At 49.4% G+C, this 26,466-nt stretch overlaps 1 protein-coding gene across 3 annotated transcripts in view; it reads left to right on the top strand.

Moving 5' to 3' along the window:
• Window positions 1–25,693, top strand: part of kmt2a (lysine (K)-specific methyltransferase 2A) — a 61,888-nt gene extending 36,195 nt beyond the window's left edge. For all 3 annotated transcript variants that reach the window (XM_015337457.2, XM_015337456.2, XM_015337455.2), the window contains exons 14-36: window positions 31–144; window positions 965–1,149; window positions 1,801–1,974; window positions 2,343–2,453; window positions 3,006–3,079; window positions 4,375–4,571; window positions 5,154–5,260; window positions 5,543–5,680; window positions 6,072–6,230; window positions 7,062–7,179; window positions 7,860–7,938; window positions 8,235–8,395; window positions 8,874–9,035; window positions 9,231–13,980; window positions 14,612–14,668; window positions 15,315–15,397; window positions 15,587–15,733; window positions 16,637–16,711; window positions 17,779–17,953; window positions 18,120–18,227; window positions 18,448–18,531; window positions 19,184–19,313; window positions 19,993–25,693. In XM_015337457.2, the coding sequence (XP_015192943.2) occupies window positions 31–144; window positions 965–1,149; window positions 1,801–1,974; window positions 2,343–2,453; window positions 3,006–3,079; window positions 4,375–4,571; window positions 5,154–5,260; window positions 5,543–5,680; window positions 6,072–6,230; window positions 7,062–7,179; window positions 7,860–7,938; window positions 8,235–8,395; window positions 8,874–9,035; window positions 9,231–13,980; window positions 14,612–14,668; window positions 15,315–15,397; window positions 15,587–15,733; window positions 16,637–16,711; window positions 17,779–17,953; window positions 18,120–18,227; window positions 18,448–18,531; window positions 19,184–19,313; window positions 19,993–20,268 (7,664 nt within the window). In that variant the 3' untranslated portion in view covers window positions 20,269–25,693. The remainder of the gene's footprint in view (window positions 1–30; window positions 145–964; window positions 1,150–1,800; window positions 1,975–2,342; window positions 2,454–3,005; window positions 3,080–4,374; window positions 4,572–5,153; window positions 5,261–5,542; window positions 5,681–6,071; window positions 6,231–7,061; window positions 7,180–7,859; window positions 7,939–8,234; window positions 8,396–8,873; window positions 9,036–9,230; window positions 13,981–14,611; window positions 14,669–15,314; window positions 15,398–15,586; window positions 15,734–16,636; window positions 16,712–17,778; window positions 17,954–18,119; window positions 18,228–18,447; window positions 18,532–19,183; window positions 19,314–19,992) is intronic.
• The last annotated feature ends 773 nt before the right edge of the window (window positions 25,694–26,466 follow it).

Here is a 26,466-nt window from a genome sequence, read left to right as displayed (position 1 = left end):
CGTGGTATTTTTCCCCACCCGTGTCCGCAGGTAATTTCTGCCCAGTGTGCGACAAGTGCTACGACGACGACGACTACGAAAGCAAGATGATGCAGTGTGGGAAATGTGACCGCTGGGTTCACGCCAAGTGCGAGAATCTCACAGGTAATGGGCTGACTGTGGTCGGTGTGTGACTGACCGTTGCTGGCTGACCAGTCTAGTAATGTATGTTGCTCCATGTAAGTCACAAGTAGGGTCTGAAATATAATTGTCATGCCTTGATTAATATGGTGAAGGGAGCAGGCTGTGCATGTCCCACACTACCCAGACTTATACAGAATATGGGGAGAGATATAGCTTTGTTTTCAGCCTCTCTGTGAAATAATGGAAGCTTGACCATGCTGTCTTTAGGAGTTTGAGGAGGTAGCTGTGTCAGCATACATTGGCCGCAAAACTACAGATAAAAGTTTATTCCATGCTGGAAAGGAAAAAGAAAAACATAACGTTACGGCTGTGGAGCCTTCTTCAAGTGAGGGTTTTCTTCAGTCTTTAGTGCTGGGCTGCAAATAACGAGCCACACAGTCTGAAATTACAGTCTGGTAATTCTTGATGATGCCCATTGAGTCAGTTACAATATGGAGCTTTCTGACCAGTAAGAGCGGATAAGGTTGCTGTATAAATGGGGAGCACTGCTGATTGCCTGCAAAAGAATCGGGGCTAACGAGCAGGCAGCCACTTCAGAATTTCCTGAACGATGACTCAGACTCATGCGGAGTTAGTATGAGCTTGTGACTTTCTCCTCTCACAGCAGGCTTCTGCAGGAGCTGTGTAGCGGAAGGAGGAGGAAAGCTCCCCAATGTGCAGAAGCAGAAATCCATTTGGCAGCAGAGACCCAATGTTAGGAGAGGAAAAACGGCAAACTGGAGATTGGAGGTCCATTGTTCACGTGGACGCCCTCATTCACGCCCCCTGGTGTTTGTTGCAGATGAGATGTACGAGATGCTGTCGAACCTCCCGGAGAGCATCGCCTACACCTGCATCAACTGCACGGAGCGCCACCCGGCGGAGTGGAGGACCGCGCTGGAGAAGGAGCTGCAGGGTTCGGTGCGGCAGGTCCTCACCGCGCTGCTCAACTCCCGCACCTCCACGCACCTGCTGCGCTACCGTCAGGTCAGTTCTCCCGGGGGGGGTGCCTTGTCAGTCGCGGGACGCCGCGCAAGCTCCCCCGCCAGCCACCTAGCCGCGTGTCTCACTCTAGGAAAGGCGGAGTCATGGATGTGCCAGTGGCTGACATGACTTTGGCTGGCTAATCCCAGTCCTGCGTGGACTGCAGTCAACCAGTTGTCCATTTAGGGAATCCCAGTTACAGTCGGCCAGTTACATGCCCCAGACTGGGACGCATAGCTCAACTTGCATTTCCCAGATAATATTCCGACCAACTGTGCTTTTTTACCGTGATTTAAAGCACTTGGATTAGTGAGGTGAACCATAGTTATGTTGTTCTGAGCCCAAACCCAGCTGGGCAGCTGAGAGAACGGGTGAACTGAGTGGCATCTTCTTGATCGATGATTAAGTAGAAAAAACGGAAAAGGATTCATGCGTTCACAAACACACCCGGTGCCCCTCCCCCAGCCCCTCCACTGACCACAATGCGCAGCGCTTTCCAGCAGAATCAATGCGCATAGCCTCTTTTGGATTTAAAGAAACTTTTGGAACATCCCAGCACACTCGCATTCTGGGCTCTCGTACCCTCCCTCCCCTTGACCTCTGTTGCGGCCCTTTACTGACCGCCCACCCTGACCCCTGGTTGCTCCCCTGCAGCCAGTGATGAAGCCTCCAGAGTTGAACCCCGAGCCGGAGGAGAGCCTCCCATCCCGCAGCTCTCCGGAGGGACCCGACCCGCCCGTCCTCACTGAGGTGTCCCCCCCCAACGACTCGCCCCCGGACCTGGAGTCTGTCAAGAGGAAGATGGAAACGGGCCGGTACAACGCTGTGGTGAGTCTCTGCTTTCAGACACCCAGACACTACTGACAAAGGCCAGAGAGCAGGAGACTCTAGCACAGCTTTCTCTGGGTCTTTTCTCCCTTTTCTTTTGTCCTTCTCCTATTAGGTGTCCGTGACATTCCCTGTTTTTTTAAAAAAAATTCATTCACATATGTTTTGTCCCTGCGGTCATACCAGTCATTATGCAAAAATGAATCATTCTTAGTTTACAACCACACAGGCCACCTCAGCCACAGGCTGGGGTGTGAGTGTTTCCACGAATAGGCCGGAGCACCTGGGGCAGATAAATTTGTCTTCTGTGTGGCGAACCGGGAGTCCAGAGGTAAAGCTCTCCTGTCTGTCTGGGCGTGTGCTTCCAGCTGGAGTTCAGCGACGACATTGTGAAGATCATTCAGACGGCCATAAACTCGGATGGGGGTCAGCCAGAAAACAAGAAGGCCAACAGCATGGTCAAGTGCTTCTTCATCCGGGTGAGTGGAGAGTCTGGTCTGAAAAGTGAAGACACCTGGTCTTCAGTGGCAAATCTCACGTCACTGTTTTTCATCAGTCATCTTTTGCTGACATTTAGGGGTGGGCCTTACTTACTTACTACTTACTGCAACCAGGCAGTCTCAGAAAGTAGTGTGGCTTGGAAAAAAAAGGGATTGTGTGGTCAACTGCTTTCTCTTATCTTCAAAACCCTGCAGAATTTGCTCATTGTCCATTGACCAGTTTATGTAAGATGTCTTTGAGAAGCCCATTATCCTGTTAGCACTTTATCTGCTGTTGAACCTAGAGGGAGGAGAGGATACCTGGTATTTTGTGTTGTGTGAATAAAAGAGACCAACATTGGCTGTTAATTTCCAGCTCTTATGTAGTTATTAAAAATGCTTTCTGTGGTAGAAAATAGCAAGCATGATGTGAAAGATAATGCCCACTCTCTTCTGCTCTGAAAGTTTCTCATATGTCCTCTTATAAAGCCGACTCAGGTCTCTTGCTCCTTTGTTGACGTTTAAAGTGACCTTGGCTGTGTTGTGTTTCAGCAAATGGAGAGGGTGTTCCCCTGGTTCAAGGTGAAGGAGTCCCGGTTCTGGGAGCCGAACAAGATCTCCTCAAAGTGAGTATGATCTTTGTTGTCATGGCAGAGAGCTCTGGAGGCATCACCGCAAGTTCTGCTGTGAGGATTCCATAGGAATGGGAAATTCCAAATGGGACCAGGAGAAAAGCCTGTGGCGAGTCTCTCATTTCATTACTTGATCGTTTGTTAATTAAACGAGCCGTCTCTCGTTCCCAGCGCGGCACCTTCTACAACGTCGATGTAGTCACTGTATTTCAAATAGCAGCAGCTCTGTGGATTAAGAAGTGCCGTTTTGCACCCCAAAAGACATGCTGATTAAACATTTGATTATCTCTATAGAATGAAGAGAAGAGCTCATGGTCTTTGTTGAAGTCTGGTATGGGGTCCGTTTCATGACTCCTCGGTCCCTCAGCAAATGAATTCTGGAATGGGATTTAGAGGTCACAGTCTATTCAAAGTTTACAAATACCCTGCAAAACTAATACAAGATGAGAAGTGCAAGAAGATTTTGCGCTTTGTCTGTTCGTTTGTTGTCTGTCTCAAATGAGTGTCCTGCTTGGTAAGTCATCACGATCAGAGGCGGAATGAGAACCGGAGTTCTCTGCAGTCCTTCAAGGACTGGGGCTGTCCGTTGGGAGAACACTGCTGCCCGTGCTGAAGAGCAGTGGGAGTGGGGCGTGTTGTGTGGTCTGTTGCTCAGTGGTTGCTACCCCAGGGCTGAGACTCAGACCCTCCAGGGACTGCACGGTGCCCTTCCTGTCTGCACCTGTACACAGAGGTAGCTGTTTTCCTGCAGAACAGTGCCGATTGCTTTTGGGGACACTGAATGTTCTGTTGAGTATTAGCTTACATAGAGGACAGGTGGGGAAAAACACAAAGGTCACCTTGTTGACATTTTTAATATTAAGTGTACTAATTTAAGGTCAAGGTAGAATGAAAGTAAATAGCTCTTTCTGTCAGTGCCAATTACAAAGGAATAAGAGACATATTCCAGTTTTGGGTCATGTTTTGAGTAATTTATAGTATGCAAGCCTTGATGTGTGTATTGTGGTTTTTGGGCTTCTTCAAAACCTAGCTGTTTGACGTTTAGGATAAATATAAACTAAAAACGTTTTTTCTTACCGATTATGATATATACAGTTGTTTTATGCAGCTTTACTGAAGAATCTGAAGTTGGCAAGTGGTTTGTACAGCGATGTAGCATGACCGTAACGTTGCCTGAAGGTGTTAGCTGTTCGTTTCCTGTGCAGAAAGGCTAACCTGTAATCTGCCGGACCAGCAGTGTATTCTAATGGGCTGTGCTTCCCCATCTCTTCTTCTCTCTCTCCCTGCAGTAGTGGGTTGCTCCCCAACGCAGTGCTGCCCCCCTCTCTCGACCACAATTATGCACAGTGGCAGGAGCGGGAGGACATCGCCCGAGCCGAGCAGCCACCGCCCATGAAGAAGATCATCCCTGCGCCCCGCGCCAAAGGGCCCGGAGACTCCGACTCCCCCGCGCCCACGCCACCCCCGCCTCCCCCGCCTATTCGTGGTGAGAACACCCGAAAGAAGAGGGAAAATTTAACAGAGCAAGGAAGGATATTGTGCCGCTGTTACACTGTAGAAGACGAGAGACTCTGAGTGTATGCAAGTGAGGGCGTGTTTTTGCTGCTGTAGGGTTTAATGCCTGCTCAACAGGTCAACACCTTGGAGCAAAGGTTCCCTTTGGAAAACTTGTTGTGTTAAGTTTACCATAGTACAATTTAGCATTTGTATGGCTGTACCATGCCTTTACAATGTTTTCCTACCTTGGACCTTGGGAATGCTGTACTGTACACAGCATGCCTTCGAAACTAATAATAATAATAATTTCTTACCCTTATATAGCGCTTTTCTGGACACTCCACTCAAAGCCCTTTACTTGTAATGGCAAAAAAGCAGTTTTTTTGGGGGGGGGGACGGGGTCAGGTTGGATTGACTCTGGGAAGGTTGCTTTTCCTGTCATACAGAACGAGCTTGCCCCACAGAAAGCGTGGGGCCTGGCGCCGGAGCAGGCGTTGGAGAAGCGTGCACTTCGAGTGTGGTATTGTGTCTGTTCCAGAACAGGCTGACGTCTCTGTGTTTTTCCTGTCAGGTGCGGACCTCAGTCGAGAGGACAGCCCCGAACTCGCCCCCCCGCCGGGGGTGAGTGACAACAGGCAGTGCGTCCTGTGTCTGAAGTACGGCGACGACAACACCAATGTGAGTGTTGCTGTTGCCCACAGACGGCACCACCGCCTCACTGACTGCATAGCATCATCAGCCTTTAATGTCATAATGCCCGGTTTTAAGCCACAGTTGATGGTTGAAAAGGACATACAAATATATGCTAAAAAAAAGGAGCTGTATATACTGTATGCTGGAAGTATATATACTATAGACTGGTTGTATATACTGTATACTGGAATGGGAATGACTATTTGAAGATTGCCCTGTGTCCTTTCTGGACAAAGCCTGCTGACGGGTGCTGTTTTTTGTTTTCAGGATGGTGGGAGATTGCTGTACATTGGACAGAACGAATGGACCCACGTCAACTGTGCGCTGTGGTCGGCGGAGGTGTTTGAGGATGACGATGGCTCACTGAAGAATGTCCACATGGCTGTCATCCGGGGAAAACAGCTGGTACGAGCTGGGCAGGGGGCAGTCGAGAGCTTTTTGGGATCCAATTTCTTGCCAGTTTGGGCGTGTGGATGAAGACACGGCACCTGGTTTTCCTTATGGAAATCAGCTGTGAAATGGTTATCATTTCCAATTCTTTAAGCATGCAGTGAGAAATTTGTCTGGTGGGAAGCTTGAGCCCACAGACATCAAGCCTGCTGTAAGCAGGTTTCCTCTTCACTTCCAGAGCTGAGAGTTGTCAGCTGTTGATAAACCATTCTTTTATGGTTTCCTTTCACTGTATGTGTGTGCAACCTTGGGGAATACGGCACTCAAGTCTGTGAATAGCGTTTCAAGCCATTCTGTCAAGCTCTGTGAATCCCGGGCTCATGGCTGTCCTGTTCCACCCTGCCAGCGCTGTGAGCACTGCCAGAGACCTGGGGCCACAGTGGGCTGCTGCCTGACCTCCTGTACCAGTAACTACCACTTCATGTGTGCCCGCCTGCGGCACTGCGTCTTCCTGGAGGACAAGAAGGTGTACTGCCAGAGGCACCGTGATCTCATAAAGGGCGAGGTAAGGGGTTCTTGTGACCGGACATGGTTTTACACTTCTTTCAGGACACTGGGAACTCCTGTACGGAATCTCTCTCAGCACCTTATCAGGGTTTTACTACATCAATGCAGTTGACTACCTGGTTGTATGGTTTGTTACAGGCCTTTCAGAGTCTTCACTATGCAGGGTTTCCCCCACAATTTAAGACACCTGTAGCTGTGGCAGTGGTTTATAAATCCTTAGTCTCCTTTAAACCAAACTTACAAAGGTTTGCATAAAGCCAACGCAAAGTTGGGGATCCCCAAGTGATGTAACCAGGGAATAGTCCTCTGGTTCGAACCTGGGTCAGCTCAGCCAGTTCAGACAAGGGTTACCCAAAGGAAACTGGCACACAATTGTCAGAGTGCTGCCTGGGTAATGTGGGCAGTCGTTGGTCAGATTCTCCTCTATTTCCCTTGAAACCACGTCTCCCGAGACCTGTGGGGTGCTCTTAGGCTTGCAGTGATAGCCGAGAGCACCACTGCTTGTCAAGTGGAAACCAGCTCACCTGTAAGGCACTGTGGCTCTTGCTGGTGTGCGTGTCTGCTGGTGCTCATTCTCCCCCTAGAGGAGTCACAGGCAGAAATATCCATCCATCCATTTTCGAACTGCTTCCTCTTGGCGAAGGTCAATTCCAAATTTCTAAAAGTATGCAACATGTGGTGTCCCCTGTAGACTGTACATTCAAGTGTATTTGAGTGATAACACTCCCCCTTTCTCTGTGAGCATCGTTATTGGATCACTGCCGGTGCCAAATGTATTGGATTAGGAACCAGCCTAAGTCTTGTGATTGCCTGTTTTCGGCTCTTGCAGGTGGTTTCGGAGACGGGGTTCGAGGTCACGCGGCGGATCCTGGTGGATTTCGAAGGGATCAGCCTCCGGAGGAAGTTTCTTAATGGCTTGGAACCAGAAAACATTCACTTGATGATTGGTATGTCTGTGTTTGTCTGGCAAGCTGAGATAGGTCACTGTGCCTCGGCTAGATGTCAGCTTCCTTTTGTCAGATATATTACAAAGCTAAATTTCCTCAGTGTAGTTTAGTACCGGACCCGCAAGAGGTCAATCTAATGTAGTACTTGCTTTTCAGTACACCCTGTGGTGTACTGTGTTTTTGGTTGCTAATATGTTTGTTTTGTTTCCTCAAAGAAGTTGGTTTTAAAATAGAATGCGTCTGATCTTGGGTTTTTCATTCATTGTACTTCTGAAGGGCTCCACATGAGCACTGGATTTTAATGCTGCTCAATTCTGGATAGGGCCAGTTGGATAAGTTGCTTGTTTTTTCTGCCTTCCTGTGGGATGCTTAAACAACAAGCCCACTTTCCAAAGCTGGCTAGATTACCTAGCGTTTCTGAATTATCCATTTGTGCTTGAGTGTGTTGGCATTCCATTGGGTGTATAGTTCTGCTCTGCACCCTCTGATCAGCATTGGATAGATAGAGGGAGGATGCTTTTTAATAATTTTCTGTGTTGACAGGTTAGCTGTCAGTGTCACAGACCCCCTCTGGTGTCAGTGGGTTAATCTCTTGGAGTGTGATGGTCTGACTAGGGCACTACAGAAAAAGAGTTTGATGGAGTGAACTGTATAACCATATGTCTCGTGTTTCTACAAAGGCTCCATGACTGTTGACTGCCTGGGGATCCTGACCGAACTCTCCGACTGCGAACGCAAGCTCTTCCCCATTGGCTATCAGTAAGTTCCAGCCTTCGGAGATGCTTGGTCTAGTTAACAAATCATTTTTGAGGAGGGCTGGGCTTTGCATATACCCCTCTATTTCCTAAAGGTATGCGTGCAAAGTTTCATCCTCACAATGAAGACTTCCTTTATAAAAGCTTAGCTGCAGGTGGAAAACCCAACCGTGAATAATGCAGAAACCAGAAACAGTCTGACAGCAATTCCTGCACAGACATGCTGCTGCAGAATAGGCCCTCTGCTCTGAATTTCGGAATCTCAGATCCCTGAACGTCGCCGTCTCGCTGTCCTGACAGGTGTTCGCGAGTGTACTGGAGCACCCTGGACGCCCGCAAGCGCTGCGTGTACACCTGCAAGATCCTGGTATGTCACCCACCGGTGGTGGAGGCCGATGTGGACAGCACAGTGGAACGGGAGGAGAATCGGACCATCGCCCACAGCCCCCCCAGGGTCACAGGTAAGAGCGGGGTCACAACACCGTTCGACTGCAGGGAAGAATGGATGTGCTTTTGAAAGACGCGCTGTGTTGACAGGTTCTGTTGTACCACTTTCAGTGGTTCCTTGTTGGCCTCGGTGGGTTAATCTCTCTGAGAAATACGGTGTGATGGTCAGGTTATCCTGTAGGCCACCGTGCTCATGTGTCATTGCTCAGAGTGTGGGGCGTTGCTTCACATTGTGGTTCACTGTTCAGTTTGGTACATCCCAACCATCCTCACAAATTGGAGCAGTGTGTTCATGAGTCCACTTCAGTCCTAAGGCTGATCTAACTATGCGTGGCCCAATTCTTATTTTGTTCGCAATATTCATTTTTTGTTGCCTTTGAATTGATTGATGCTTGAGTTGGAACAGAAAACTCATCGTTTACATGGGTTTGGCCCTAGACGAGGTGGAGCTCGAAGGGCAAGGTGGTGAGACGCTGTCTTTCTTTTGCACAGACGTTGAGATGTGCCCACTCCCCGGCTCCATGGCACCTGCGCGCCCCGCCGACAAAAAGCCTCTCCCGTCACCCCAAAAGCCACAGGCAGCCACCCGCAACAGGCACCCCAGCTACCCCCCCTGTCACAGATCTCCCAGCTCCAGGCCTCTTCCTTCGGCAGGTAACTGCACCTTGTAGGCATTCATTGTCTGTTGAGTAGCAATTGATAACATCTGACAATCTGAAAAATTGTCATTGTAGGAAAACTATACGGTTTGAAATGCACAATCCTTTAATAATTTAAAGATTTAATAATGTAAAGAATCCACATTGATGAAGTCCATTCAAATCCGTCTCATGTCTTGTTGTTTTCTAGGGGACCCCTCTCCCACAACCCACGAGATAGTGACCGTGGGCGACCCCTTGCTCAATTCCGGCCTTCGGAGCATCGGGTCCCGGCGCCACAGCACCTCCTCCATCTCCCCGCAGCAGCCCAAACAGCGGGTCACCTCCCCTTCGCGGGGTGGGGGGCCGCTGGGGAGGTCGGGGGGGTTCTCCTCCGCCCCCTCCCTCTCCTCCAACCCCCGCGAGCCCGGAAGCTGGGATGCGGAGAGCCGGAGTGGTGGTGGAGGGGGTGGTCACGCTCGGGAGTCCGGGAGCACCAGCCCTGGGGCCTCCCGGAAGAACGGGAGCAGCACCCAGGAGAGGAAGGCAGAGGGCGGCAGGGACAGCGTGGGCAAGTCAGCAGGACAGAATTCCACAAGTGGCGCAGAACTACCGTCGCTGTCCAGAGAGAGCCAGGTGTCCCCTCCGGTGGCGACGGCTGTCCTCACCAGCCACAGGAGAAGCAACAGCAGCTCAAAGACCGAAAAGGGGAAGCAAGGCAGCACCAAAGACACGGCTCCTTCAGCTGGGCTTAGCCTGGCGTCCAGGCACCATTTGGCTGCGCTACCAAAGGATGCCAACAGCAGCGAGCCAGTGAAAGACGGAAATTCTACAGCTGCGGTGTCCTCCAAAGACCTTCCAAAACCTGGCTCTACTCCTCCCCCTCCCCCTCCTCCTCTTCCTCTTCTGCATCACAAAGGTGGGGTGAAGAAGCCCCGCGAGCAGCTACCAATGCCCAGCGCACTGCCCGCGGTAAAGACCGCGTGGTCATCGGGACCAAGGCCAGCAGAGGACACCGTAAAGCGCAGCTTGCTGGCAGCCCCACCCCCGGGGGCCAGCCACGGGATTCCCAACCCCAAAGATAAACGTTCCAAAGTGAAAGCAGTGGGGGGCAAGGAAACGACGAAGGAGAAGGAGAAGACGCCCCAGAACAGTACCACGCAAACCTCAGACCCCTCTGTCATGGAGTCTGTGAGTAGCAATGCCAAAGGCTCTGGGAAGCTGGACCCTGAGAATTTTGAGAGTCCGGTGGGAGAGAAATCTCTGAAGTGTAAAGAGAGATTTCCTGGTTCAGAGAAGAAGACCAGCAGCACGAGCGCCCCTGGGGGGACGCAGCACAAGTGTGGCTCAGAAAAAGGGTTCAGAGCTTCACAAGCTCACACAGAAACATCAGGGAAAGAGGCATCGGTGTCCCAGAAAAAACGCACAGTCAAGGTGACACTTACGCCCTTGAAAATGGACCCTAATGGGACTAAAACCGTCAGCAGTTCCTCTACCACGACCACATCAACCTCCACGTCCTCTACTCCCCTGGGGTCTCACAAGAAATCGTCGCGGAGCCTCCTGTTTTCTCCGCCCTGCATGAGCTCGAAGGGCTCGGAACTGGAAGCCCAGCACCCGCAGGAGGAAGGAGTGGCGCATCTCCTTGGTGCCCAGCACAGTGCTGGGGATGATGGGGTTTTTCAGAAGGACAGCCCAGAAGGCACTGCTGAGCACGCCCTTCAAGACGGCAGTGGCGACAGCAGCTGTGGAGTCAAACAGCATGAGGACGACAGCGACAGTGCTGGTTCGGTGAAGCGGCGTTACCCTCGGCGCAGCGCCCGTGCACGGTCCAACATGTTTTTTGGCCTGACGCCCTTCTACGGCGTTCGCTCCTACGGTGAAGAAGACATTCCCTTTTACAGCAGCGGGGACTCCTCTTCGGGAAAGAAGCGGTCAGGAGGCGGGGGCAGCAAGCGAGCAGCGGAAGGGCAGGTGGACGGGGCGGATGACATGACGACTTCCTCCTCGGGCGAGAGCGGAGAGGATGAAGAGGGGGTCGTGGGCCAGGGCAGCGACGAGGACGCTTATTACTACAATTTCACTCACACTATTATCAACCCGGGTCGTGGGCTGACCCCTGAAGGAGGGATAGAGCAGTGCCTCGGAAGGGACTCCCAGCTCCATGGCTTCCTCAAGGAGGAGTCGGGAGAAGAGGACCGGATAGGGGAAGAAGGAGGAGGTAGAGCAATGGACCACTTGGGCCGCCCACAGATTGGCCAGCTGGACGGCGTAGATGATGGCTCAGAAAGTGACACCAGCGTGAACGCCACTAGCACTGCTGCTACCTCCTCCACATCGGGCAAGACCACTCAGAGCACTGGCAAGAGAAAGAGCAAAGATAGCCGGGGAGAGAAGCTGGATATGGGGTCATGTGAGGATTCGGGCACTGGCAAAGAAGCTGAAAACCGTGGTGGAGGAGCTGGGAATAATGGTGGTGTCAGCAACAGTCGAGACACCAGAAAGAGCCTTAAGGATGGAAACAAGCTGGAAAACTGCCTTCCCCTGAGTAGCGTGAAATCACAGGGGCAGGATCCCCTGGAGGCTCAGCTCACCCTCAACACAGAGCTGTTGAAATCTGACTCGGACAACACCAACAGCGACGACTGTGGCAATATCCTTCCCTCCGACATCATGGAGTTTGTGCTCAACACGCCCTCCATGCAGGCTCTTGGACAGCAACCTGAGACCTCTTCCACTGAGCTTCTGTCTCTGGATGAGGGCTTCGGGCTCGATGGCAACCGGGGCAAGGACATCGGGCTGTTTGAGGACTTCTCCCAGCAGCTGCCCAGCACTGAGCCCGTAGAGAGCGGAGTAAATGCTTCCATTCCTGGGGAAGAGCAATATGACCTCCCACTGGAGCTGCCCTCTGACCTCTCTGTGCTGACCACACGCAGCCCCTCGGTGGCCAACCAGAACCACAGTGCCCTGATTCCTGAGCCCCCAGAGCGCTCCATTCTGTCTCTGCCTTCAGAGGAGGTTGAGAAAGGTGGTGACAAATCGCGAGGGGCCACCAGTGCTTCCAGTGAGACCCAGCAAGGGGGAGCAGGCAGCGGGGAGTCACAAGTCACAGAAGGCCACATGACCCCTGAGCATTTCATCCCCACCCGTCTAGAAGGAGACCGTATGACCAGTCCACCAATTGGTCAGGTTGTGGAGCCTAGCAGCGATTTAGCCAGAAGTTCTGGTACACCTGGACTTCCCAGTTCGCCTACCATCCCACTGCAAGGGCAGAAGTACATGCCTGCCACTGCAGAGAGTCCTGGCCCAACCCAGGTAGCAAGCACCGCCGTTCAGACCACTGCCACCCATCTCAAGCCAGGCACAGAGAAACTGATTGTGGTTAACCAGCACATGCAGCCCCTCTATGTCTTTCAGACTCTCCCCAATGGGGTCACTCAAGAGATACAGATCGCGCCATCAGTCAGCACAACTGCTGGCGTCATGGACACCAGCTCCTCAGTCTTGGCGTCAATGACTGGAGGATTGGCGCTAGCACCAAGTTTGAACCCTGGAATATCCACTTCTCAGTCCATTTTCCCTACTGCTGGTAAAGGTTTGGTTCCCATGCCCCATCACCCCCAGATCCATGCTTTTGCTGGTGCAACACAGGCAAGCTTCCCGACTGGAATTCCCAGTACCACTTCCAGCCTTCGCATTGGGGTTCAGCATTCCCAGGACCCCCAGATGCTTGTCTCTGAGGCTGGTCACCGACCCGAGCTGGCTGCTGTGGCCTCTTCCATCATCTCCAGCTCTACATCTAGCTCTCCCTCCTCTGTTGCACCTGCTTCAGGCCATGGCAAGAAGCGCCCCATTTCCCGGCTCCAGCCACGCAAGACCAAGAAGCTAGCACGCTCGGGGACCCAACCAACGTTAGCCCCCTCGGAGGTTGCGCCCAACATGACCCTCATCAACTTCTCACCTTCCCAGATTCCTGCAGGAATACAGGGGCAGTCCAGGCTGGTGGAGCTTGGCACTCTGGCTACAGCAGCAGCAGCTACGTCTCACCGGACAGTTCCCAACATCATCAAGCGCCCCAAATCCGAGGTGAGCGCAGTGTACTTTGAGCAGGCACCTCTGTTGCCCCAGGGTATGGTTGCCCAGGCTGGACAACCAGGCATCCTTGGGCATGAGTCTTCCGCACACCTGGTACCCTGCACAATGTCTGGTCTGAATCCCAACCAGCCTGTGCTGAATGTTGTTTCTATGCCAACCAGTGGGCCTGGCAACCTCCTGGGACCAGGATCCGTATCCCTTAGCACCCCAGGGCTCCTGGGACCAGCAGACATCACAGGATCCATCAGCAACCTAATCCTCAAAGCCACACAGCAGAGTCTGGGCCTCCCTGAGCAGCAGATGGTGCTGCAGCCTGGGCCTGGTATGATTTCCCAGCTAAGCGGCCCAGTTCCGACTCCCAACACCAGCAGCATCTGCGTACTGCCCTCCCCTCAGGCCATCAGCATGCCCGTCACCCAGCCGGCCGACCAGGAAGGCGGCTACCACCTGCAGCACTACCCAGTGACTCCGCTGCTGGCCGACAAACCTCAAGCGCTCGACCACGGCACAAGCGCCAACATATCAGCCCCCACGCCGCTAGCGCCCAGCACTGCGGCGCCGGAAAGGGTGCGGACGTTGGGCACCTCGGGGCAGAGCTCGAGGGCGACTCCGCTTTCGCGGGCCTCGGACCAGCAACAGGCGCACAAGACGGCGAACTTGGGAGCGGGAGCAGCAGCATCAGCGGCAGCTCCAGCACTAACTGCTGCGGCCAGCGAGGCCACTGGGAAGGGGAAGGTCAAGGTGAAGCGGACGCAGCCCAGCCCGGATAAAGGCAGTGGGAAGAAGCACAAGCCGATGCACGTGGATAGCCCTCGGGAAAAGCAGGGGGCGGCCAACGCCGGCAGCCGAGATTCCTCCGCTCCAGGGTAAGAGGGGGAGTTTGTCCAAGCGGCAAAGCACAACCGGCATAGTACCACTGGGCTCGGGTTGGGATTAGCTGGTCAGGGTTGGGATCCCGTTGTCCCTGTGACTTGCTGGACACCTGCGGGCCTGCAGTGCCGTTGGTGAGAAATGTTTCACACACTTCTGTCATGGGGGAGGGATTAGGTGGCGAGCTGTGAAGATTGTGGAGATTGCAGTATGTCAAATAAGACGGTGCTGCAGGAGAGCGTGAAAAATAGATGGCGGCTCGTTTTGCAAGCTGAGAACCTTGCCTTTGCTTTTGTTTTTTTACACCTCTCGCTCAGCAAAAAAGTCAGAATACACATTACACCCAGATTTAATCATTGATAGTTCGATCACATTAGACCCAGATCATATCGGTTTCTCCACCCGTGTAACTGCAGTTTGAGTTGAAGATGCATCTTCTCTCGACTCAGTGGGAAGCTGCCATCAAGCTTTGCAACTGTATAATGTTCCATGTGGGTCTTAAACCAGTTTCTCTATTCCACTTGTCTTCCATAATACAAACAGTTTGTTAAGCATGTGGTGTAGCAAGTTGTGGAAATATATCCATATGACTGAAATCTAAAGTCTTGTAATTGTGTGTGTTTCTAGGGCTAGAGGTCCTGTCTCTCCTGAACCTATGGATATTGAGAGGGAGGCGAGGAAGGGGTGAGTCCTGCATAGTGCGAGTCTGGGAATCGTTTCCCAGGTTTCACATTCTGACTGAGCTGTCCAAGTAAAAGTTCCATCTTTCTACCCTGCTATTTCCTCTCACCCTTTCCATTAAAGACACAATGCATCAGGATGTTCAGCTGAAACAGCTCTCTTGCTGAGAAGTCCTGTTGCTCATTTCGCTTGTGTTCAATTGTGTTAGTGGAGTAAGAATGTGCATGTTTGCACTTCACCGTGACGACACTGATAATGGTTTTGTTTTGGAGCTGGGAGGGAGGCTAGTGGCAGTGGTAAAGATATACGGTAGCTTGTGACATGCCTGGTGAAGGTTTACCACGCTATTCGTGCATTTGACTCTGCCATGGCAGTTTTTCCTATGGTTTCTCCTTGCTTTCCCAGAATTTCGCTGTGCAGTGTTGCCGTGGCATACCACTAGAAATGTCTGTAAGGGATTTCTGTCATGAACTGCACAATGGCTCCACTGATCAAACGATGGGCAGCCTTGAGCGTGGTTGTTCCATTGATCCATCACACCACACGAGCAGTGTTGACCAGCCCTTGGCTGTGGCAGTTAGCAGGTGTTTTTGAGGAGCCTGTGGTCTCTGTCTGTGTCTCACTGCCTGCTGGGGTTGTGTGCTTGCAGTGAGGCTCCTGATGGGACCATGGCACTTCCTGCCCAGGGCACCAGCGCTCTGGAGACCCCCGAGGAGAAACCCAAGGCCACAGGTGAGCTGCGCCCGCACTGGCCGTGCACACGGTAGATCAGGAAACGCTTGCATGGCTGCAGGAGTTTTCTTCAGTCCTTGCTCCTCTTCCTGATCGAAAGACTACATCTGTAGCAACCGCAAAGTGATTTGTGAGCAGTCCGAGTGCTGGCTAATCTTTCGCTCTCATCTCCGCCCCACGCCACGTCAGTCGGGGAGCCCCGGGCTGTGGGGGCGCAGCAGAAGGGGCAGGAGCAGCAGCAGAAGGACAGGCCGGCCGACAGGAAGCCGAAGAAAGGGCTGATGTTTGAGATCTGCAGCGACGACGGCTTCCAGATCCGGTCGGAGAGCATTGAAGGTGACCTCTGACCCCTGTTTTTGTCCAGTGTCGGACCTCCTCATCTCCTGAGTTCATGCTTTTTATCATTAAGCCTTCTTTTTTGGCCTGTTACCCTACAGATGGCACTCAGACACAGTGAACACTCATTTGCGTTACATTAAATCAGAAGCCTTTAATGGTTTAATTAAACTGCTTTAAATTGCTGTACTTCAGGTTTTGATGGAGATGCCTTTTTCAATTTGTCTTAATTAAATCACAGCAGCTTACAGCTCCTGTTAATGTTCTCTGAGGTTTTGTTTTGTTTGTTGGTGCTGATGACATTGCTGTTGCACATGCTTTTTTTAAAGAGATTTCTGAACACTGCTCAATAAAATAGAAAAAAGAAAAAGAGCACAAGAGCATAACAAAGGTTAGAAACGAGAAGACCGGAGGCATAATTAGTAGTAACTTATTGATCTGAGAATCTGATCCAGCTTGTTCTTGAAAGATGCCTTCTGAGACAGTACACCTGGGCAGTCTTTACATAAAGAAGTGTCTTGTTCTCAGTTTTAAATACGCCTTGTAGTACTAGTTGTGTTCTTGATGGTTATTGATGGTTCCGGTTATTAAAATAATAACAGTAATAATAAGATTTTACAAGTGCTTTGTGTGGTTTTATTTTTTAACATTCTGTTTGTTTCTTATATTGTTCAGTGGTGCATTATGATTGTATATAACTGAGAAAACCCTAAAAACAGAAGCCATAGAGTCAGTACAGGAGGTGGAGGGTGCTTTATATGTGGATCTTGATGCGTGCTGTAAGCCATGGAGAGTTTGTGTGTTGGTGTTTTTCCAGTTTTAAGCTCACACAAGGGGCTTCCACTTCAGAAGCGATACACTCTTCCTCAACTGCGCCTCTTTCTCTTCCTTTCCTCCCTGTAGAGGCCTGGAAGTCCCTGACTGACAAGGTCCAGGAGGCACGCTCCAATGCCAGGCTGAAGGAGCTCTCCTTTGAAGGTTAGCCGTCCTGCCCTGATCTCTGTGCGACTGAGTTCCCTAAATGTCTCATTCCTGTCCTGAAAAGATCTTCAGTTATTGGTTGTGAATCTTTTTCCCATTCGAGGTAAACAATCAAAATAATATTAAGTAGAACGGAAATCAAAAGCAGGATGAAGCTTGTATGTATTAAAGGAACGAATTCGCATCACACAGTTCTGGGGTATAGACAGAAATTTGCATGACCTGGTTTTCTGGAAGAGGCGTTTTCTGATAAACGTCCCCTGCTTGACTTAATGAGACTTAATGTTCATTACTAAAAACACTTCTCTGTATATGGGGTTTCAGGGTCCATACAAATCCAAGATGTAACGAGTTGCTAAAAGATAATGTGAGTTTGTTTCATTGTGGGTTTCTGGGTTGCACAGCCATATCAACCCTTCAGGCCAGAGCATCCCCTAGCGATGCTGGTTTCCATTACACAGCTGTCTCTGGAGCAGGGACTCAAACCCACAAACGCCCACTTCAGAGACCAACAGACCTGTCCACTACGCTATATACTGCGTTGTATTGTAATGCAAAACAAAGCATAAAAATCTGAGCCTTCATTACAGCCTCTAGACGTTCAGGGAGTAAACATTCCCCTAAGTTCAGGCATGCATAGGCTGCAAAGGAAAATGTAAAGGTTTATTCAGGTGCGACACCTGAAGAAGGCTCCACAGCCAAAACATTGTGTCTCTTTTCCTTTCGGCATGGGACGAACCTTTACTTGTTCCTCTGCATTTTCTTGTTTATCCCGTAGATCAGTAGCTTTGAGCTAGTCTTCTTCTGCAGATGTTCCTTTTGAACAAATCCGGAATTCTAGTGAGCAGAAAAGAAAAACAGGAGCTCAGTCTCTAATCACGATACAACCACGATGTATATATTTATAAGAGTACAAGAACAAGGTATACAGGGTAAGAACAAGGGCTTTGTAAAAAAATGTACTACTGGGTGAACTGGAGCACAGGATGGAGGCAGCAGAAGGTACAAGGTTTTCCAGGGTTAGCCGCCCCGTCCTCACTCCCTGCTGCCTCGCTCTTTCTCAGGGGTGAACGGCCTGTGGATGCTGGGGGTGATCCACGACGCCGTGGTGTTCCTCCTGGAGCAGCTGTACGGCGCCCGGCACTGTCGCAACTACAAGTTCCGCTTCCACAAGCCAGAGGAGGCGGATGAGCCGCCCATCAACCCGCACGGCGCGGCCAGAGCGGAGGTCAACTACAGGTAGGCGGCTGTGGGAAACCGCGCGCGCGTGGCCAGGGCTAGTGACAGTCGCGGTGAGGAACAAGTGGGCGAAACTGACTAGTGGGGCCCAAGACTGTCGATCCCAGCCCCTCTAGGCCCCCTCGCTCGTGGTGTCATTCCTCGTCTTCCCGTCTCTTCCTTTCAGGCGCTCGGTGTTTGACATGTTCAACTTCCTGGCCTCCAAACACCGGCAGCCCCCCAAGTACAGCCCCCACGACGAGGAGGAAGAGGAGGTGCAGCTCAAGTCTGCCCGGTGAGTGGCTCTGTTTGGGGATTCGGCACTGCCCTCTCCTTGGCCTGAGGGGGGGCCCTCTCTGTGTCGGACCGTTCACCCCTTCTTTCTCGCGTCCTTTTATGCTGTGGCTCTGTCTTCCATTCATTTCTTCTGAGTCTTTCTCTCCCCTCTTTCTCCAAACAACAAAGCTTGTTGAGAGGATCGACCAGTGATTCACTCTGTCTTTTTTTTTTGCCAGCCGTCCCACCAGTATGGACCTGCCCATGCCCATGAGGTTCAGGCACTTAAAGAAGACATCGAAGGAAGCGGTGGGCGTCTACAGGTAGGGGGTCCGTTCTGCACTCCGAGCACAGAAATCCAGAGACGTGGCTCTGGGCTCTGAACTGTTAATCTTCTGCATTTCCACATCAGATTCTCCAGGCGTGGTAGCATGGTGGCAGGCATTGCAGCCTCAAAGCTGCCGGGTTTAATTCCAGCTTGGGGTGTCTGTCTGTGTGGTGTCTGCATGTTCACATGTTTTTGTTTGCTATCCCCTTTCAGGGAGGGGTTTGGAGAGCATTTTATCTTGGCAGGTGTGCTCCCGGTACAACCAGCCCTGTCTATCATACCACAGAGCAAAAGGACTAAAGTGGTCCAGTGGCCCAAACAGCCTCTTCTCATCTGATTTGTCATCATCAGCGGATCAGCTAGTGGGAGCTGTTTAGTTAGAAATAACGGCAAGCAATTAAGAGGCTGTGTAAAGTTCTGTGTGCTGCTGTTGTTGGAACCTGAACCCTTGAAGTAGGATATTTGAACACTTGGAACTGATTAGGTCTAGACAAGCAAGCAGATCAATTGAGTCATGAATGAGCGGTGGAGATGTAGAGCTCGGCTGGAGTGAAAACAAACAGACAGGTGCAAGAATCCAGTTTTAAGTATAACAAGGGAGCTGGTGCAGTGAAAGTGACCTCGCCGGCTTCTCGTGTGTCCATCAGGTCCGCCATCCACGGCCGGGGACTGTTCTGCAAGAGGAACATCGACGCGGGGGAGATGGTGATCGAGTACTCGGGGAATGTCATCCGCTCCGTCCTCACTGACAAGCGGGAGAAGTATTACGACGGAAAGGTAGGGGGGCCGGGACATAGGTCCCAGGGGAGTGTCCTGCAGTCCTCCCCGAAAGAGCAGACACGGCCACTTGCCTAGAAACAAGTCCCATACACCACGCAGGCCCAGGAAGGCTGGCTTGTCTCCCTTAATCATTCGCACCAGGCCTGTGCATTTATTTCGGCTTCACCCACTTGGCAGCTGCTGTTTAGCTATTAAAGAAATTGCCACCCTTTTCAGAAACCATTTCTGTCATTCAGCCATATGAATTTTGCCATGCTAGAACAGAAGCATTTCTCTGTATAGTAGCCTGGAAGTCTGTGCTGCAGCTTCTTTGTATATGTCACGCTGTGTAACATGGGTCAACTAGATACATATCAGGCATATAAAACAGTGTTTTAATTCTGTGCCACATACTGTCTAGACCTATAGTGCAACAGAAATCTTATTCCATGCAGATTTACAAATATTTTAGGTTCCAAAAGACTACAGACAGCTGCTTCAACTTGGCAGTGTGTTTTAAGACAGGCACCTCCACTAATTGCAAAACATTGGCTTCAGTGGATTAGGCCGGCTGTTCCAAGCACCCTCTTGAATCTTGAGATCAGGCGTGCTGCACATGAAGTTCCACTGCAGGGTATGATCTGCCGACGCGCTCCCGTTCTTTTCCGTGACTTCATATCCCTTTCTCCCACGCCAGGGCATCGGCTGCTACATGTTCCGCATCGACGACTACGAAGTGGTGGACGCCACCATGCACGGCAACGCGGCGCGCTTCATCAACCACTCCTGCGAGCCCAACTGCTACTCGCGCGTCATCAACATCGACGGCCAGAAACACATCGTCATCTTCGCCCTGCGCAAGATCTACCGCGGCGAGGAGCTCACCTACGACTACAAGTTCCCCATCGAGGACGCCGGCAACAAGCTGCCCTGCAACTGCGGGGCCAAGAAGTGCCGCAAGTTCCTCAACTGACGCGCCGGGCTCCCGACGAACCTCTCGCCCTCCGGCTGTCAGCCGACCCCTGCAGAGAGCTTCCAGGGCATTCTGGGTTGCTACTGGTTGATGGTGCTTTCTTGGGGAAAGCAGGGATTCTGTCCGTCAGTGTGCTGTTAACTAGTGTCTGTCTAGTGAGCCACGCGAGGTGGCTGCCAGGAAATTCTCGCTGCTCGTTTTTTTCAAGGAAGAGAATGGGGAGGGGATGAAGGAGGGTGGAGGGTGTCTGCTGGGTCAAAAGGCCTCCATCCCTACGGGGGAGCGTGCAAAACTTCTTACCTGTAGACACAACAGATAACATTTTTAAAGATGCTGTTAGTGTGTCCCCTGGCCCTTTCAAAAGCAGTGTACTTTTGCTTGTCATTTATTAAAGAATAGCGTCCCTCCCCTTCCCCCAGTCAGTTTTGACCAAGCAGGTGAATTTTGAACTCCTGATCTGATTTTCTGGGGGTGAGGTCTTGTCTCTGGAACTATGACGCCACACTGGGTACCTAGTTTTGGTTGGGGCAGGTAAAGCACTGATTAACAATACAGGAATCGAAACAACAGTGGACACCTTTGACATATGATAAGTGCAATCTGGGAAAGGGAAAGAGAAATCAATAGTAAAGGCAAACACACTCCCCTATCTCTCAACCTTTGAATGTACATAGTGGCGTATGGGCGAGTCTTTGCATTAGGAGATGTCATGGGTCCGTTTTGAAATTTCTTAGTTGTGTTTCCGATACACTGTATTATATACTAACCCTAGTTGTAACGTCTGACAAGTCATGACCATTGTGGGGTTTTCTTTAAACACTAGAGAGCGTAATGGTGCCCAGTGCGGCGCCGATCATAGCCCTGTAAAGGAAATCTTGTAGATTTTATTTTTTTCAATTCTGATACTCCGAATAATGACGGCGATGGGTCTGTATACTACATGAGAAATCCGACAGGGGTTAAGCTGGATGGAAGGAAGCCAGTGGCACTCGATCTCTGACGGAACAGTGCCTGTTCTTGAGCGGAACACTGAGAGCTAAGGGACATGAGCGCTTTTCCTTTTATTTCTTACACCTGACATAGGAAAGGACTACATTGTCATCGACTCGCCTACACTGCCCACTCCACACCCTCGGGCTCTGAGCCCCACTGAAATTCCACTCTGACTCTTCAGCCTGTTGCCTGATCGAACCTGTACCCAGTCTGGTTTAACATTGCAGGGGGTGGGGTTTTCTTTGACCCTCCAGAAAATTACGTCATCTGATTTAGGAGGTGAGAACATGTGGCTTGAGCCTAAATGCTCTAAACTAGCAAAATATTGCAGTTTAAAGAAGGGTATTTCCATTGTTGTAATAGCATGATCTCTTGGGAATTTTTTAAAGGATAAGAATAATGTCCATGAAAAAGCATCGTTGCTCCAAGTACTATTTCCAAACACAGACTGCCAAAATATTTTCAATTATCTTTTAGACATATCCATAGACTGACCCATTCAGGTCTCTCTCTCTCTCGTTCTCTTGACTGATATTAATATTTTTGTTACGCAATTCATGTTTTCTCTTTTTAAATGTAAATAATATGTATATTTTTCTATACGTGAGACAAAAAGCGCTTAAAGGTGAAAAGCACTTAGTGATTGTATTTATTTTTTTAAAAGAAACAAGTTGTATTTATTTTACTGAGGTCCTCTTTTGTAGGAGACGAAACAAAGTTTACAAACACTGACGCTTTGGTTGAGAAATTTTATAGATCTTATATGTTGTTTTTTTTTTTAATGTTATTTAATTTCTCATAGCCTGTGGCTTTCTCGGTTGTTAAAAAAACAACAGCTGTCCCTGTCCCTCAGTTAGCAGTCCTCCTCCTAGCTCTGGCTGGTTGGTCTTTGCAGATTTCCAGTATCGATTGTGTCCGTTTTTGAATAACTAGACATCAGCAGTAGGCATGGTGCAGCAAAGTGTGTAAACTCGACCTGTTTACCTGTTTTAAGTGCAGCAAACCAGCCAGTCTGGCACCCTGATTGAGAGAAAATAACAGCGTGTCACTCCTTTTGCTTTTCAGTCCACGGTCAGAGTGGATGTTGCCTCCAGGATTGTAGCCGCTCTCGATGAAATACTTCGAGGAGTGTGAGAAGGTCTTTGGGGGCTTTTTTTCCCTTTTTGATTCCTGCGAAGGGATGGTTCACTCGGGGAAACAGCCGTGTCTTTTGCCACGATCAGTCGCTGGGGCCGGGGTGGGGGGAGGAATGAGGGGGTCTGCCTCACTCCCCGACAGAGGGGGAGATCTTCCTCAGTGGAAGCACCCTTCGGATACCTGTGCTTGCCTGGGTGTGGCGCTGCAGAGCAGGGTTGTCAGTGGGCCGACTCGAGAGCTGGTCTCCTCTTGAGTGTCCTCATTTTGCTCTTTTTAAATTCCTCGACGGAGGTGCTGTTGCTCCACACCTCAGGGTAGCTTGCCACTTTTTTGTCTCCCAGTACGCGGTGTTGGGGGTGGGGGGGGTTGCCTTTTCATTCCCATCTCAAGGAGCTATCGTGATGCTCTCGGTCTGGCTTTTACGTTTGGCGACTAGAAATCCAGTATTCGGCAGCAACGGGGTGGGGGCACCAAGACGTCTGTTTAAAGATCCTGAAAGCCTGGGGCTCGGTTTCTCTTGTGGGGGTGCCATTCTACATCTCCCAGTACTACATCGGTCCCAACCTGGCGTGCCGACAGAATCCCGAAATTACCCTCCATTCAAGAGGAAACAGTGGGCTGCTCTGCTGTTTTTTTCCCCACTGTTGTCCTCATTCAGTCCCTCATTAGAGCAGCGTTTTGTACACCCAAACTGATACAAAAATGAGACCAAGTAAAATAGCACTTGTGCTGCTGCCGCCTTGCCCCTATTGGAGAAGGAGCTGTGGGGGAGTGAGGGGTCTGCCCCCTGTCCTACAGCTCTGATCTTTGGTCAACTAGCCCAGTTTGAATATCAGATCTGGGGCACGGTGACCTTTTGTTGAGAGAGAGAGCTTTTTTTTACTACTAAGCCCAGACCAGGACAAAACTGAACAAGATGACACTCTGAACCTCTTTGTCACTGGGTTCCGTTCACTTGATTTTTAACTCCAGAGCCCGTAGGAAGGATATTTTTGGTGGTCTTTGGGAGTCGTTTTCTTAGTGCCGCGCTGCTGTTTTGTTTCCTCCGACGGCGCTTCATAGTATCCCATCCAACTTGGGCCGCAGCTGTATCTGCAGAAGCCCTGAGCGTTAGGGAGCCAAATTCTTCCTTACATACCTCGGGAGGAAAGAGCTCTGTGAACAGAGCGCTGGGAAGCTGCTGTGCGCACACTGTGCTTAGAGAAGTGAGCACACCAGGCCAGTTCTGAGTTCTTGTTTTTGTGTTGTATATTTTTGTTTTTGCTGTTTTGTGAACTGTGTGCTGTTTTTTTGTTTTTTTTTTATCCGAGAAAGAAGATGCAGAATTCCTTAAACTCCTGACCTACCCAGGCTCCCAGTATAAGCAAGTTGCACTTGCGGTAGCCTGTATAGCACTTACCGAGTGAGAGGAAGACTTCATACAAAACTCCGCGTTTTTGTTTTTAAGTTCAAGTTAAAGAATGGGGGAGAATACTTCATAGCAAGACAGCGACGGTACCCCTTCGACAACTCTCGGCTCTAGAAACCAAAGCAACAATGATGGTTGCCCGAGAAATCTAGGACCATTTTTTTTTCCATAAAGGAGAACACAAAAAACAAATCGTCCCAAGAGACGTAATTATTTCAGGGATATGGTCAGCTTTTTTTTTTCTGCATCAAAATACTTGCTCACCGGCCTGTCTGGATGGAGTTGGTGTTCAGAGGGAATTCTGCCTCTCAGCCTCTATTGAATGTATGTTTCAATTTCACACTGATCACAGCCACCCAGCCTGCGCTGGTTGTTCTGTTTAAAAAGGAGAGAAAAAAAAGGCAAAGAATCCTCGAGCGATTGTACAATTAAGGCCTTTACCGATTTTGTGAAAATTAAAGAAACCGATTAACATTAATGCTATTAATAAGGGCTTGGTCAGAGACTTCTCCTTGTGTAATGCATTTCAACGCAATATTGCAAGAATACTGTCCTCTTGGATTGAAGCAAGTCATTTTGGGCAGTGCCTCAGAGATAACCTCCACAGGGGTGCTGAGACAATTGCAGTTCTTCACACATCACCTTGGACAACCAGTAACTCCTTCACATTGCCAGTTACACTATATATATATACATTTATATAAATATAAATAGTATCTCATACTTCAGTGTCTACACAGTATATGGAATGGACAAACTTAGTTACAAATAGCAAACAGCAGCTTACTTAAGGTTAATTGCATCTTTCAGTGTACTCTATAATGGTTTTTGTGTTACAGATACTACTATACTAGAACTAACGTAACAGCAGCTTGTAATTAATATCAAATATCCGTTATCCTGTGTCTAGAGGCCTTGTCACAGGGCCCACTGCGGTTGTTTTTTTTCTTTCTTTTTAAAGGAACGACGATATTTATATTACGAAACTATATATGTATAATGTGGTTGTGTACTTGTTGAAGTCAGCCATTTGACTCTCGTGATTTTAACTTGTAGTAAAAAATGAATGTTTTATTTTCTTTGGACATATATTTTTTTTACAGGAATTCTTAATCTTCGACCGCTTTCTTGATGTGGTAACTCAATGTGTTGAATAGTCAAGGCCATAGAAAAAGTTATTTTTTATCTTTTCTGTTTCGGTTTTAAAAAACTCTCACTGATGGGCTTCTTTTGTCCTCCTGCTCCCCCACCTTCTGATAGGTAAGGCTTAATTTGTAGTTTTTATTCATTTTTATGTAGTGTTTTATAATAAAGAACTATAGAATTTTTATTTATTGTTTTTTTTGCAATTATTTTCTAAACTCCAGGACAGTGACAGTTTAGGGTAGTCAAATGAATCTTAAACTTTTATATGTGTAGTTTTTAAGGGTCTCTGTACCGCATTGGGAAGTGACGCGCTAAAGGAGGATGGTGGGGGAGAGAAGGAAGATGAACAGGCTTTTCTTTTTTTTTTCTGTGGCCTTTCACCAACACTCTCCTTGTCTTGCCTTTTCCCACGTGAGGACTTTCAACTTCTAGCGTCCTGCCAGAAACACCCTGCCCTTTGCCCTTTGCCCCCCTGCGTGGTCATGGCAACTATAATAACCATGGTGATGATGATTAAGTGTTTGTTTCTCTTGAGTTCGTAGCTCATCAGTGTTATCTAATATCGCAGAAATGAAGGAAAGACCGTTGGAAAAAAACTGAAAACTACTTAAGACTGAATGTAAAATAACTGAAAAAAAAAATTGTACATAACTGTAAAAAGGAAAATTTCTAATCATGTTTATTTTCTATGCACTTTTTTTTATTTAAGTGATAGTTTAAATAATAAACATGTTCAGTTTACCCTTTCATGTCGACGCTTCTTCACTGGAGTCCCTTGTTCCCTTCTGCTCGCCTGTTTCTTAGTATGAATGCGTCTATTTAAAACTGAAAAGGCATTAAACGGAATTATTAGTGTCTGAAAAACTGCTCGAACATTTAGAAAACTTCCAAGAGTGTGTCAAGAAGCAACAGAATTGAACTGTTAAGTCCACTTGGGTTTTTTGGTTTTCCCTTTCCACAGGTGAGGTTAGCTGGAGTCCTTCCACTAGAACTAGTTGCTCGTGTGCCTGGTCTCCCTGTATCATAGTGGGTTTCCCGTCACAGCCCAAAGCCATCATGTCTAAAACTGCCCCCTGTATGCATATGAGCACTACAGCGCTCTTGCATATTATGTCCAATCCAGAGTGTATGCTGTCCACTGACAGGTCACCGCAACCCTGCATAGGGTTAAGTGGTTAGTGAAAACGGATGGTTATTACAGTCAGAGGTAATGAATCCTATCCCACGTTTCATAGCGAACTTCTGCTTGGTCATAAAAACACTGGACAGCTGTTCGTATTGAAAGATTTATACAAGTACATTTTTGAGACTGGCTGACAAGTCCTAATAAAGGCAAGCAAGATGTTACACTTGTTTTCTAGAGCTGTAAACGGGTTGTAGCTGATTTAATATCCATACATCCCTTGGCAGAGTATCTGTTCTAATAGGAGAGGGGGAAATCCCTTCCAAGCATCTATAACCACTGTTCTGTGCTTTCATTTAACACTTTGAAAATGTTACATATTATTCTTATT

The sequence above is a fragment of the Lepisosteus oculatus genome, chromosome 23, assembly GCF_040954835.1.
Source record: "Lepisosteus oculatus isolate fLepOcu1 chromosome 23, fLepOcu1.hap2, whole genome shotgun sequence".
NCBI lineage: Eukaryota > Metazoa > Chordata > Actinopteri > Semionotiformes > Lepisosteidae > Lepisosteus > Lepisosteus oculatus.
This window is presented reverse-complemented; position numbering and strand designations above follow the sequence as displayed.